At 51.3% G+C, this 14,254-nt stretch overlaps 1 protein-coding gene across 1 annotated transcript; it reads right to left on the bottom strand.

The window, feature by feature from the left end:
• Positions 1–4,163: 4,163 nt before the first annotated feature.
• On the bottom strand, positions 4,164–13,603 carry EIF4A3 (eukaryotic translation initiation factor 4A3). Its single transcript, XM_036910502.2, has 12 exons — positions 13,355–13,603; positions 11,377–11,449; positions 10,659–10,725; positions 10,195–10,257; positions 9,438–9,570; positions 9,134–9,214; positions 7,335–7,476; positions 6,827–6,965; positions 6,109–6,224; positions 4,766–4,873; positions 4,542–4,669; positions 4,164–4,378 (listed from the first exon to the last, which is right to left on the bottom strand). Exons 1-12 carry the CDS (start codon positions 13,521–13,523, stop codon positions 4,362–4,364), a joined length of 1,236 nt encoding a protein of 411 aa, XP_036766397.1. The 5' UTR covers positions 13,524–13,603; the 3' UTR covers positions 4,164–4,361.
• Positions 13,604–14,254: the final 651 nt, after the last annotated feature.

Raw genomic sequence — 14,254 nt, forward strand, 5'->3', positions numbered from 1 at the left:
GGGCAGGGAGGATGTCCCCAAGGCGGCTATACCCTCATGGTGGCACATCGCTGCGCTGCCTCCCTCCTGTCACCTCCCGTCCCCACATCACATCACCTCCCATCCGGTCACCTACCATCCCCACATCACCTCCCATCTGCTCATCCCCCTTCACCTTATGTCCCCACATTGCCTCCGGCCCCACATCACCTCCTGTACCCACATCACATCACCTCCCATGCCATCACCTCCTATCCAGTATCACATTTTCTAGAATTTTATGTAAATGGAATCATTCAGCAGGTCATGTCTAATACTACCCAACAGTTTGAGATTCACCCATGTGTGCCAACACCTTGTCCTTTTTGTTGCCAAATTGTCTCCCACTGTATAGATATGCCACGATTTGTTTATTGACTTTTAATGGACATCAGGATTGTTTTCTATTTCTGTCTATTATGAATAAAGCTGTGAGGAGCAGCACAGACAAGCCTTTGGGTGGGTTTTCATTTCTCTTGTGCAAGTACCAAGGGGTGTGTGTCAGGTCGTGTGGTGGTGGTTGGGGGGCAGGAGGCGCAGGGCGTGTTTCAGGAAACCGCGCCCGCATCCGACCAGCTGTGAGGACAACGGGTGCCCCCCCCCAGCACACCGTGCTGGCCTCTCCGATTCCAGCCACTCCAGTAAGTGTGGGTCTCACTGCGGTTCTCATCTGCACGTCCCTAATGACTAACAGTGTGTACCTGTCACCCATAAATCTTTGGTGATGTGCCTGTTTAAATCTTGTGCCCATTTTTTACTTTGCTTTCGTATGTTCACTGTTTTTCTATCATTACTGTAACAAATCACTGCAAACTCAAAGGCTTAAAATAACACGATTTTATCAGCTGTAGGCCCACAGTTTGACATGGGACTCACCAGGGTGGCCACCTCTGTGGAAGGTCCACAGGAGAACCCATTTCCTTGCTCATGCAGGTTGCGGGCACGGTCGCCTCACAAGTGTACAAGCCTGACGTCCACTTCCCGGCTGGCCAGATGCCTTCTGGGCTTCTAGAGGTGGCTCCGGTTCTCGGCTGGTGGCCCCTTCATCTCCCAGTCCAGCAACAGCGGGTCGAGCCCCTCTCGTGCCTGAGGCCTGCGGCCTCCTGCACACCGCGCTCTGGCTGACTGCGGCCCAGCCACTGCGGCCCAGGCCTCGCCTATCAAGGGCTCACGTGATCAGACTGGGTCCATCTGGATAACCCAGAGTAATCTCATGCCAAAATCTTCACCACTTCTACAAAGTCCCTCTTGCCATTTATTGTGACAGTCACAGGTTCTAGGGGTTAGGACATGGGTACATTTGAGGACCATTATTCTGACCACATGGAAGTTCTCTGTACCAAGTTGCAAGTCCTTTGTCAGGTACACGCTTTATATAGATTTTCCTCCAGGCTGTGGTGGTTGCCTTTTTACTTCCATTAACAATGTCTTTTGAAGAGAAAAAGGGTTTAATTTTGAGTCTAATTTAGAATTATCTATTGGCCTTCAGAAGAAATCTTTGCTAAATCCAAGGCCACTTTTCTCCTGTCCTAGAAATTTCGCAATTTTAGCTCTTCCATTTCAGCTCAGTGTCTGTATTAGACATGAATTAACAGCCAAGGTCCTTTTCTTTATTGCCTATGGCGATCCAACCGTCGGGCACCATTTGTTAAAAACATTATCCTTTCCCCCTTTAACTGCCTCAGTCCCTTTGTTGAAAATCCTTTGCCTACAAACCTGTGGTCCTTGTCTAGACACCCTGCTGAGTACAGACCCACATGTCAACCTTGGTGCCAAGACCAGGCTCTGTTACTGTGGCTCGGCGCTTCCTATGGGGCAGCTGTACCCCCACTTTGCTTTTTCAAAGTTGTTTTGGCTGTGCTAGTTCCTTTGTACTTCCATATAAATTTTATTGTCAACTTTTACCAAAAAGAAAGACTTGGTATTTTGAATTGGAATCCATCAGATTCGGGAGAATTGACAGCACCCACCCTCCTGGTCCATCGGTACAGAACCTCTCCGCTGCACCGCTCTGTGGTCTTTGGTGCAGGGCTTGCTCATCTTTTCCCAACTTTAACCCCGAGTACTCGTATATTTGGTGCTCCTGCAATGGTGTTTTGGATTTCCTTTCCAAGCGTTCATTGCTAGCACACTGGAACACGAGTGACCCTTTAAGACTGACCTTGTGTATCGCTACCTTTCCTGACTGTACGAGTCATAGCGGCTTTGTTGTGGATTCCTTAGGATTTTCTACATAAAGGATCGTATAAATGACATAAAGACTTCCTTTCCAATTAGATGCCTTTTAGTTCTTTTTCTTGCCTTATTGCACTGCCCGGACTCACAGCCTGATGTGGAATGGAAGTGACAAGGACACTGGCCCTTTATTCTGAGAGCTCCAACTGTAACCGTGGGCCAGCTGACTTCTCCTTGAAGTTTTATCAGGTTTTGCTTCCTGTATTTCTTGTATTCTGAAGCATCAGTAGGTGCAGGGACATTTAGGATTGTCACATCCTTTAGACAAATCACTTTCGTGAACGACCCTCTCTACCCCTGGTCAACTGCTGTGACGTCTACTCTCCGATGCTGACAGAGCCCTCCGAGTTCACTCGGATCGTGTCCTGTGGTGTGTTTTCCTTTGCTTGTTACTTGTGCCACACATTTCCTGTAGGCAGTGCACTGTCATGTCACTTTATGCCTCAGCCCAATGTCTCCCCTAACTGAATTTCACTGGGCTTTCCCCTTGCTTGCGCCCTCGGTAACTACAACCTTAGAGGGTGTTAGGTTCCCCGCCTGACTGTTAGTTGAGATGTAGCTCACATACCATACGAGTCACTACTTTCAAAGTACAATTCAGTGTGTTTGGTCCCTTCACAGAGCTGTGAGCCACCGCCTCTACTTCCTGAACATCATCATTCCCACAAAGAAACCCTGTGCCTGTCAACGCTTGCTCCCCAAACCCCTCGGCCCCTGCAAAACTGCCACCTGCCTTCTGTCTCTGTGGATTTGCCTGTTTGGGATGTTTCATATAAACGAATCCCCTACTGTGGCCAGTCCCTTGCTTCTCCCAAGGCCCAGCCACCTCCTAAGAACTCTCATCCCCTTGTGTCAACGCGGACGTCCTGTCCACTCCCGAGCCCCCAGTGGTGAGCACACGCTGCCTTTCCCGGAGCTGCGGATGCCGTCCATGCCCCTGAACACTCTGCATCCCAGATCACTGCCTACTGCCTCTGGCCAACACTCCTCAGGGGAGGTCACACGCTCATCTCACCACTCCTGCTGCCCAAGAGCCAGGCTACTTCCAGAAAACCCCTACCCACTGACGCCACCCACGTGGATGTTTCCCACACCCTCACCAACATCTAGGGTAGCGCTTCCCAAGCCTTTGAGAATCACATAGCACTCCTGAACCCCCACAAAGCTGAACATTTTCAGACTACTTGCACACTGTGCCGCGCTTTCCTAGACAGTGCTAGAGCCAAGCTCCTCGGGCCTCTAGCCTTCTGGCCTGTTTCCTGCTGGCTCCACCCACCCACCCACCCACCGTGGCCCAGTGCTCATTAAGCCAGGGCAGTTCCAACTGGGATGGATTCCTTCCTTCCAGTTATTTGCCCAGGCCTCCTCATCCTGCCCATCTGCACCTGGGCACACAGACCCAGGGCCAACCCAGAGAGTCCTCACAGCCTCTGAGCTCCCATTCCCCACCCCCTCACCCGTCCCTAAGAAATGGGACCAGGGCCAGAGGGGGCTGTTTCCTCTCGCCTACTGCCTTCCCGGCTGGAGAGGGAGCACAGTGGTACATGGCCAGGGCTGTGGGGTCACCCCCTTTGCTTCTGTTGAGCTAAGCACCCAAAACACATCGTGCCTGAGTCTCCATTTTCACCCTTTCTTGGGGACTCACAGGGGAAGTTCCTTTCATAAACTACACAATCTCAGATGCCTTGAGTTAGAATCACCTGATGAACTTTAACCAAGCTCCCCCAAAACCTGGAAATATAGACAGTCATCTCAACCATACGGAGGGACCCCGGGGAAGCCAGGCAGCTTTCTCCCTCTATTTTGCCATTTTAAAGATCAGAAAACAGTGAAATGCCTACCCAAGATTACACAGCAAGTCACTAGAAAAGCTGGTGACACCTTAAGAAATATAAATTAGGGTTTATGGGAAAAGTTTATAAGTTTAATGAAAAAAACTTAAAGCAATGCATTATTTACATGAGGGTAAGAAAAAGTGGCAGAGCCCCGGAGCTTGCTGTGGGGTGCTGGGAGTCCACACCACCCCTTTACACAGAAAGGGCCCCGAATACTCCCCAAGGGGGGCACACGTACACGGTGCCCAGTTGCTCTTCAGTGTGCCAGGTTCTTCAAATCAGATCAGCAACTGGAGGCGAAGGAAGATACACGGTAAGGAACAATACAAACAAAATGAAAATCTGCAAACTTAACAAGAGGCTCACAAGACATAAAAGGGAAAAAAGAAGCGCACTAAACGGGCCTGGGATGCTTCTACGCAACCAGAATGCTACAGGGGGCTGTTTTCTCACCGTTCATCGGCATCTCGTCGATCTGCGTGGAGTAGTACTGCTCGATGTCCCGGAGGATGCGGATGTCATCGTTCTTCACGAAATTAATGGCCACGCCCTTTCGGCCATACCGGCCCGACCGTCCAATTCTTCAGGCAGAGAGCAAAACCATCTTAGTAAGTATGGCAAAGGCGATGGCAGTGAATCCATCAAGAGTGAAGCCAATGAAAAGGCTGCCCTCATACCTGTGTATGTACAGTTCTCTGTTATTTGGCAGGTCGTAGTTAATGATCAGGGACACCTGAGGGACATCCAGCCCCCTGGCCCAGACATCTGTTGAAATGAGCACGCGGCTGCAAAAAGGAAAGGATTTCAGGCAATCACCTTGGTCAAAGAAGTTCAAGACTGGCTGAGGGTCCAAAAGACACCAAGGCACTCCTCATGCTGGTCCCTCTGCCAGACTGAAGTGTTGGCAACAGTACCAAAAAGAGCCTCTCAGAGGGGCGTCAGGTGTGCTTACTCAGGTCTGGGTGCTACCTGATGAAAACACTTCAGCTACCTGCTGTTCCAGGGTCTTTCACTTGCTTAGAGCCAGTCACTTACACCCTCGAGCCACAGCTTAGGAACAGTAGCCTTATGATTTTAGTGCCATGAAGAATAAATAAACAGTTACCAAAATAAGTAGCACGGAAACATCCAGGAGGAAAGTAAAAGGAATTGCAGATGGGATGTAATAGGTAAAACGCACTTATGGAGGCAATTTAAACCACACACGTCAATGTCGATATTAAACAAAACTGGGCTGAAAGCTCCAATCCAGACAGTGATTATCATCAGACTAAAAGAAAAACAAAACCAAAGCCAACTATTCGCTGTTTGCATGAAACACATGTGATGCTCAAGGCTCCAGAGAGGATGTGAGGAGCACACAGGGTGCAGGTGTGCTGCCCCAGGTGAGCTGGGACTTAGCAACAGAACGCAGTGCCACAGGTAACCACAGACAGTCCGTGATGAAAGTAAACCCCCTAGAAATACATTAATTCTAAGTCCATACGCACAGTCTCAGGGACATTTAAAGCAATAGCTGACAGAACCTCGAAGACCCTCAACCACAATGCCCTCGATACTGATGAAAGAGTTTTTCAAAAAAGGTCAGATGCAGACGTTTTGAAAAACACAATTAGTAACTGACATCAAAGGGGCGCACCCAGGAGGTGCTGTGGCAATGAGCTCAGTCCTCGCCCTGTTCAAGCACACGCACCAGCTGTCAAATGACCGTGTTAAGCTGCGAAGCAAGTCTGAGGACCCATCCAAGGAAAACAATCACAAAGCATGCTCTCTGACCAGTGCAACTAAGCTAAAAACCAATTACAAAAAACCAAATGTCTACTTGGAAACGAAGGAACGCACTTCTAGGTAAAGCAGCCCACCCACCCAGGAAGGCCAGCTGTCCCCTCAACATGACCCGTCGCACCAGCAGTGGGTCCCCCCTTACTGGGAGGTCATCTGGCCGCCAGACATGGACCGGCACCACCAGCAAAGAGGCAGCCAGCAGGGCCAAGTCCGGTGCAGAGTGCAGCCGACCCACCTGGCGCCAGAGCGGAACTCCTTCATGATGGACTCGCGCTCCTTCTGAGGCATGTCTCCGTGCATCGATGAGACAGTGAAGTTGGCTTCTCTCATTTTCTCTGTCAACCAGTCAACCTGTAAATCACAGGGCAGATGCTACTTAAGCTCCCAAACCAAATCAGAGATTGTCGAGACCTTACTTCAGTCGCTTGTGAACCCAACATGAACACGGGTAAAGCAAGCACTCCTAAAACTCAAGACTAATCTTCACTCAGCATGTAGAGGAATTCATTTTTCTCAGCAAATATTGGGGCAAGAATCCCCTTAATCTGTTCCATGTAAATTTCTTTTTTTTTTTTTTTTTTTTAAAAAAAGGCCATGTATCACTATTGTCTTTTGAAATTTAAATCTGAATCTTCCTTGGAACATGGCCCCCTCCTCCTGTCTCCAAGAAAGCGGCCTGAGTTCTGGGCGACGCCTGCAGCCGGCACCCCCAGAACTGCTGAGCCCCAAGGCCCAGGGGCCAGACAGCCAGCCTGCGGCTGAGGCACCAGCGCCGACACCTGCCCAGTTTCCCTGGCTGCACTCCTTGTTCATGGACTGAGTGCAGTGGCCTCCGCGCTCGAGGGCAGGGCTGGACAGTAGCCACGGGCCCCGTGTGCCCACACAGAAGGCCAAAGGCACGTGCTGCTGGCCCTTTACAAGAGTCCGAGCGACGTTCCGGGCCGGCTGCGCACCTTCCTCTTGGTGTTGCAGAAGATGACCGCCTGGGTGATGGTCAGCGTGTCGTACAGGTCGCACAGGGTGTCGAACTTCCACTCCTCCCTCTCCACGGCCACGAAGAACTGCTTGATGCCCTCCAGCGTCAGCTCGTCGCTGGGGAACGAAGGCAGGCCCGTTCACGCACCTTCCAGCCACTACTGAGGGTGTACACAGGCCGGGCACGGTCCCAGGCGCCAGCCTGCCCTGCAGCCCTGTGAGGCCGGTCACCCGACCCCTGCCCTCCCCGCCAGCCACGTCCGCCTGAAGTCACGGCTCCAGTGCACGGACCCACGTCCTGACCAGCTGACTCCCAAAACACTGATGCAGAAATACTACTGGCTCACTCCTACACGTGGAAGCACTGGGTCATAGAGGGATGCACACGTGAAAGCTGGCTTTTCAAAAAGAATTTTTGAATTTTAAAACCCAAATACTATCCAGGTTTTGTGTTTTAATACCACTCGAGAAGCAGGGAGCTCTTACCGTTTCACCAAGATGCGGATGGGGTCCGTCATGAACTTGTTGGTCATCTCCAGGATTTCGTGGGGCAGCGTGGCACTGATGAGCACCACCTGCGTGGCTGGGGGCAGGTACCTGTACACATCGTAAATCTGCTCCTTGAAACCTGGGAGGAGGGGCAGGACACACAGGGAATTCTCAAGGCCGCACACCTCGAACAGAAGGCGCACATCAAACGTTCCCAGTACGACGCAGTCCTGGCCAGAAGGTGCGATTTCACAGGCGACCTAAGCAGAGCTGGACCGAATCCGTGCATCCCCTCTCCCTGCCCCACCCCGGCGTGCTCTGGGGACCACGGCCCTACCCCGGGAGTCCTGCAGGCCACAGGCAAAAGCTGCCCACGACTTCAGACACCTGCAGGTGGTCACAGCCTAGTTCCAGCTGCTGAGCCCTTTGCAATTTGCATCCACTGGAGCCGCATCTGTCACATTTTAAGAAAATCCAAAGATCTGGATTTTTTTCAAAACAATCTACCACATATATCAAAGTCATTATGTTGTACACCTAGAACCAATATAATGTTTTACGTCAGTTATACTTCAGGAGAAAACCTTCCCAATAATGCAACTAATTTACACCATTTCCTGTGGTGCAGGCTGAATAAGACATGTCCCCGGGCAGGACCTGGCTCACAGGTCACCACACCACAACCTTGCCAGGCCCAGGCAGGAGGGGGTTAGGAGGCGAGCGTGTGGGAATGCCCACTGCTGGGGCCCAGCCTCCGAGGGCTCACGAACTGACAGCGAAGTTCTGGCTGCACAGACCATGGGGCCCAGGAGCCTGCAGTTCTTGTAGGTCCCCAGGTGATGTGGATGCTGCTGGTGTGGCCGTGTCAGTGTGAGAGCTGGAGCCCTTCGGGACAGGAGCACGAAGAGCCACCCACAACCAACAGCTTCCCCAGACAAAGGAACTGAGCACTCGCGGTGACCACCTGTAACTTAACTGCAGAGCAGGGCCTTGGGGTATGAGGCCCCTGGCAGAGTCCTGGTGGAGGGCAGCTCCTCCGGACAGCATCAGCCCCAGGCACCTCACACACCTGCTCAGGAAAGCGCCCAAAAAGAGCCCCGCTCTGCTACTGGTCACTGCTGAAAAGCAGGGTACCACCTCAGACCCCTCGGCCCAGAGCCTACGGAGACGACCCACCCAAGCCCCTGGCATGGAGGTGGAGGCACGGCGGGCGATGCGGCCAGACACTGCTCTCAGCTCTTGCACAGGTGTAACCGGGCTCCCGAACTCAAGGTGACCCGTCACGAAGCATCGCCAGGCACCCTGCTAAAAGGACGATGCCATCACTCAGGGTCCTCACACACCGGCCCTCGGGCACTTGGTAAGAACACAGGGAAAGCCTGCAATGTGTACACCTCAGTCCCAGGAACTCAGCTTGAAGAAATAACCGGTGGAAGAGTATCAACAGCCTAGACAACCAATAAACTAGTATAATTACAGAACCTCTCGACGGCAGAGCACCCTGCTCACACCCGCTTCAGCCAGCACCAGGCATCTCTGCACGCATCTCAACTCCACTTCGGCACCTGTGCTGCGCGATCAGCAGGGCTCTGTCAGCTGCGGCTGAGATGCTATTCTGGCTGCGGTCTCGTAAACCACGAGCTTTGTGTACATAATCACCCTCAGGATATAACTGTTCTTTTCCACAAAGAAAACCCACTTATGTTCACAGCATTTTCATCAACTCCACGTTTCATTTTACACTGTGGAAATCTAACAGTTATGTCAGTGGAAAACTAGTTCTTTGTTATTCATACCTTTATTCAGCATTTCATCAGCCTCATCCAAAACCAACATCTTGATAGCTCGTGTCCTCAAACTTCTGCGACGAATCATATCTATTAAGTCAGATTTGAAATCATTAGGCCTCAGGCCATGAAGAAAGAGCCAGCCATCTCAACCAGTTTTCAGAGCACTTCAAAGACCTCATCTCCACTTCTTCCAAGTTATCCACATGCAAAAATCCACCCTGCAGCAGAGCAAATTGGAAATGGCCCTAGGCTGTTTCTACCAACTTCCTGTAAATACTACTTGCAGCAGATTTTGGAGAAAAGCACTTACCGAAGACACGCCCAGGTGTGCCGGCAACAACGTGCTGCCCGTAGTCCAGCTTCCTGATGTCCTCCCCCACGTTGGTGCCCCCGATGCACGCATGGCACTGGACATTCATGTAGTCACCCAAAGCAAGCAGGCCCTGAATTAAAACACAGGTTCACGTCCAGGGCCTGCTCGAGCCCACCTTCATGTCAGAAACACCTGAGCCTCCCTAAGTGGAGAGCATTTCTACTCCAATCTAAGATGACCACCAAGTACTATTTATGCCATTATTTATACCGTAAAACTACAAAAAGCTCAATTCTCCTTCTCTGCCCTTTCCTGCACCAAAACAAAGTCAGCTTTGCTGGTTTCTTATTACAAATGCAATACATGTTAACTACAGAGAAATCTTTTAAATACATGAAATTGTAATTCTACCCCCTCAGAGACAACAGTAACATTTCAATATATCCTTCAACAGTGTTTATAATATATAAGAACAAAGTAGTTACAATTGTTTTCAGTAAAATTGATTTTTGTTGAAAAATTACAATTCTAAGAGCAAAAAAAAATTGGAGTCATACAAGCTACACTGACACGGACTCAGTACAAACCAGCAGGTTATATAACACATATTTATGGCAAAATGAGAGGAATGAAAAAAACTGAAGGAAACTGAAAAGCAGGATTAGATCAAACCACCCAATCGGGTCACGGCTGAGAGCCCCCCCACCCCCCACCCCGCCCCGCTGCCAGGGCTCCGCCCCTCCACGCGCCTCACCTTCTGTATCTGCACCGCCAGTTCTCTCGTTGGAGCCAAAATCAGAGCTTGGGTTTCACGAACCTGGTAAAATGGTATGTCAGAAAATAGAGAACCCTCAGTATTTTCAAGGAAGACTGCCTAATTCAGACTCAATCTACTCTGAATATTATCTCACATTAACCATACGTCTGGTATCTAACAGAGAAAAGTGAACCAGCACTAATGGTAGTATACTAGTCAGGTTCTTGTTTGCAGACCAGAATTTCCACTAGCTTAAAAATCTCCCAGTTTAAATAAAGAGGTATGCAGGGCTGGGTATCAGCTCAGACGCTAGTGTGCAATTAAGAGTCTCTTAAAAATTTTTGTTGAGTCAGTACAACTGCAGACGTTTAAAAATATACTTTTTGAACACTGCAGGTACAGAAGAAAAGGGTGTGTTTCTCGGTACTAAAGAAAGGCTTGTTTGAAGAGCAGCAAACTACCTGAATATCCAAACACTGGAGAACAGAGATACTGAAGGTGGCTGTTTTGCCTGTTCCAGACTGAGATCTGTGAAAGGAAACACAAACGGGAGTTAGGGGTACAGGCTGCACGCCTCCCCTCTCATTCCTGTAACCCCTACGCGCAGCAGTGCCCCGAGGGGGCGGGCTTCTTCCAAACAGACTGCACTCCCCCACCCCAACAACAGATCAGCCACGTCTTAACTGCAAGGGGGAGGGGCTCAGGCACCACGTCACAACTTCTACAACACAGGTGATAGGCCACTGGATGGCTTTTCTATCAGGGGATGATCCAACAGGTGTTACAAGGGCCAGAGAAAAACAGATTTGTTCTTATATGACTATCATTCTTTTCTATGATTTTGGACTAAAACCATCTGCCAAAAAGAGTTTGTGGGTTTTTTTTTGGTAAATGAGTCTTTAAAAATTAGGCAATTTGGAAATCGGGACTAAAGCTATTCAAAAAGTATTACACACAATTCCACATGCCAGCTGACAGGTAAGTTAAGCTGGCTATAAAATGAAAGCTTTCCAGAGTAGAGGACACAAAAATAAAGATGAACAAAACACCCCACAGCTCAAGTCAAGGAAAGAGTTGGTAAGGAATGTATGAGAACTGAGAGAAGCAGCCAGTGCAAAGGACTTCCCAGGGGCTGCTGCACTAGCCAGCATCTGGGCCCTGCTCTGGAAGCACACTTACTGAGCAATGACGTCTCTCCCTTTAATTATCTGCTTGATAGCTCGCTGTTGGATTGCAGATGGTTTTTCAAAACCTGTAAAGAGAAACAGAAAAATCAGCTCTAACCACCTGGATGGCATGTTTACAACCACACACTGGGAGCTCCTGGGGATAGAGATGCATCTTTTTTTAACCCGCCATTCCTACCCCACCTAACCCAATGTCCAACATACTAAGCTCTCAAAACACAGCTGCTGAATGAATTGGGCTGAAGTGAATTTTTACAACTAACATGGGATCTTTTTTGTACAAAATAAGACAAAAGTCTCTGTAAAAGGGACACCACTGCAAAATATAGAGCCCCCAGTTATGTTTTAAAAAAATGTTAATGGTGATGCTCCTGAGAATGAGTGGGGAGGCTCACCTGTTACTCCAATTGCTTCTGTATTATTTGACTATATTACAATAACCTGCATTGTTTTTTTATGTTACTTTTTAAATAGAAAAAAGGGAAATCCAGTAACTCTGTTGCTGCCACTGTTTCCCATCAGCGGTAAGTCTGCAAGCTCTTCCTGTTGTCTACAGCTGCCTGGGGGTCTCTGCAGGGTGTCCTGTGCTGCACTCTTTTCTGAATCAATGCTCCTGAGTGGCTGCACCTCCCCACCTCTTGCTCAGGATTCCCAAGGTATGAGGCTACTCTGAAAGAGTCAAAGTATGTTGCAAGTAAACAAACAAAACTTTACATGCAAAAATGTATTTCAATTATCTTTGGTAGTCTTTTAAAATGTAGTATAATTTTCCAACCGACACAAAAGGAAATGCAACAGATGATTCATACCCCTCATGACAGCCAAGCACGTGGACGGGAAACTAAAAAGTGTTTTTGGCAGGGATGCCTTGGGTGCCAACAGGCAGGCAGGGCTGTCAGCCTCTCGAGGCCGGGCAGCAATGCTCATTATCACTCCCATCCCCTCACCAATTCTCTGTGCTCTGAACTGCCAGGACATCACAGACTGCTGGACAACAGACGTCCCAGTCCCAGGCATTAAGTACAGACACTGATGGCTCCCATCTGCAACCTATACCCGACCTCTTCCCAGGCTCCCACTTAGACAACTGCCTCCCCAACATCTCCAATGGAGGCTTCAAAGGCCCCTCAAGCACCCCACCACCAAGACAGAGCTCCCGACTTGACCTTTCTCCAGTGCTCCCCACCTAAGCAATGGCAACAACATCCCGCACCTGGCTGCTCACAGCACCCAGGACTCACAAATCCTCTCTCCTCTACAGCTCACATCCAACGGTCAGCACCAGCCCTGTGAGTACTCCAGCTCGAGACCGCCTCTCTCCCCTGGACCGGAACAAAAGCCTCCTACTGCATCTCCCTGCCTCCTGCCCTCGCCTCACCTCCGGACCCCCAGGATAACCACTGCAACTGACCACGAATCTGAGGTCACTTTCCTGATTAAAACCCAATTCTTTGCAGGATCTGGCCCTGGCTCCCTCTCCTAACTCCCACGACAGGAGTCCTCTCTTTCGCTGGAATGCACCCGGCTCGTGGTGGTGGGGCCCTGGCGCCAGCTGCTCCCTCTGCCCAGTTCTACCGGTCCTCTTAAAATGGGCTCCTTAATCCAGATCCCAGGTCAAACGTCAGTCCCTCGTCTGCCTGCTCTCCTATTTTAACTTTCTCCTCCCCCAGTCGCACTCCACTCGGTTATCGCTTTATTTTCTTCACAGCCATCATACTGCCTGAAACAACCTTGGCTGGAGCCGCCTTCTCCCCGATGTAACAAGCTCCTTAGGGCACGAGCCTGTCCGGTTCAGAGCCGGCCTCCCAGTGCCTGGGTCAGCCCACGTCCCTCACACCTGGGAGGGAGACTTCCGAGTCCCCGGGCGACTCCGCACGCTCGCTGCACCCGGAGCGGTGCTCTGAACCGGGTCCGGCCCGGGGCTCACGGTCTCGGCTCTCACCCCCCGCCCGTGGCCCGCGCCCACCGACCGTAGGCGTAGATGCCGCGCAGCAGGTCCTCCCGCAGGCCCATAGTGTCGAAAGTGGGGGTCACGTCCACCTCCTCGCTGGTCTCGAATTCCACTTTGGTCATGTCTTCCTCTTTGAGCAGCCGCTTCCTCGCCGAGCCCGAGGTCGCCATCGTGGCGGTGGCCGCCATGATCCCGAGTCGCCCGAACGCGGAGAGCGCGCCGCGGCGGAAAGCGGAAGCAGGGCCGCGCGCCGCGGTCGCCGCCAGGAACTGACGCCACTACGCGCGCGTACGTGAACGTGGGTGCGCGCGTGTGCGCGCGAACCAGCGTGCGTCTGGGCCGCTACCCAGGAGCGCGCTCAGGGAAAGGGGCACGGGAGCCAGCCGCAGGAAGCGGGCGGTGCTGCTGCTGCTATCGCGCGATGTGAGCTCCCTCGGGATTTCGCGAGGGGTGGGCCCCGCCCGTCCATATAAAAGTAGGCGCCGCGGCCTTTCTGAGTGGAGCTGCTGCAGTTTTCCTGTCGTAGGTGTGTCGTCCATCCTGAGTTTGGGGCAGGGCCTAGTCCAGCGCTTGCCGCCCTCGTGCTCTGGAGGCTGGCCGAATCACCGCTGGGCCGCAGCGTGCGGACGCCGGCGGCAGGCGGGCGGCCCCTTCTCCGGACTCAGCGACCACACGGGGCTTGCGGTATCGATCAGATACCGAGGATCTATACAGCCGAATTTCCTCAGGCCCCCTGCACCGAGGCTTAGCCGGTGCCCTCGGCCGCACGCTCGATTTTGAATTTGGCCGGGCCGGCCTGTGAGGTGTGCAGGGAGAGAGTGCGGGCGAGCTCAGTAATCACGTGGATTGTGTGTGCAGGTGGTACAGTTTAGGCTCGCGGAGCTAAGAAACGTGCTAATCTCACCTGTTCCTTTTGCTT

The sequence above is a fragment of the Manis pentadactyla genome, chromosome 4 (genome assembly GCF_030020395.1).
Source record: "Manis pentadactyla isolate mManPen7 chromosome 4, mManPen7.hap1, whole genome shotgun sequence".
Classification (NCBI taxonomy): Eukaryota; Metazoa; Chordata; class Mammalia; order Pholidota; family Manidae; genus Manis; species Manis pentadactyla.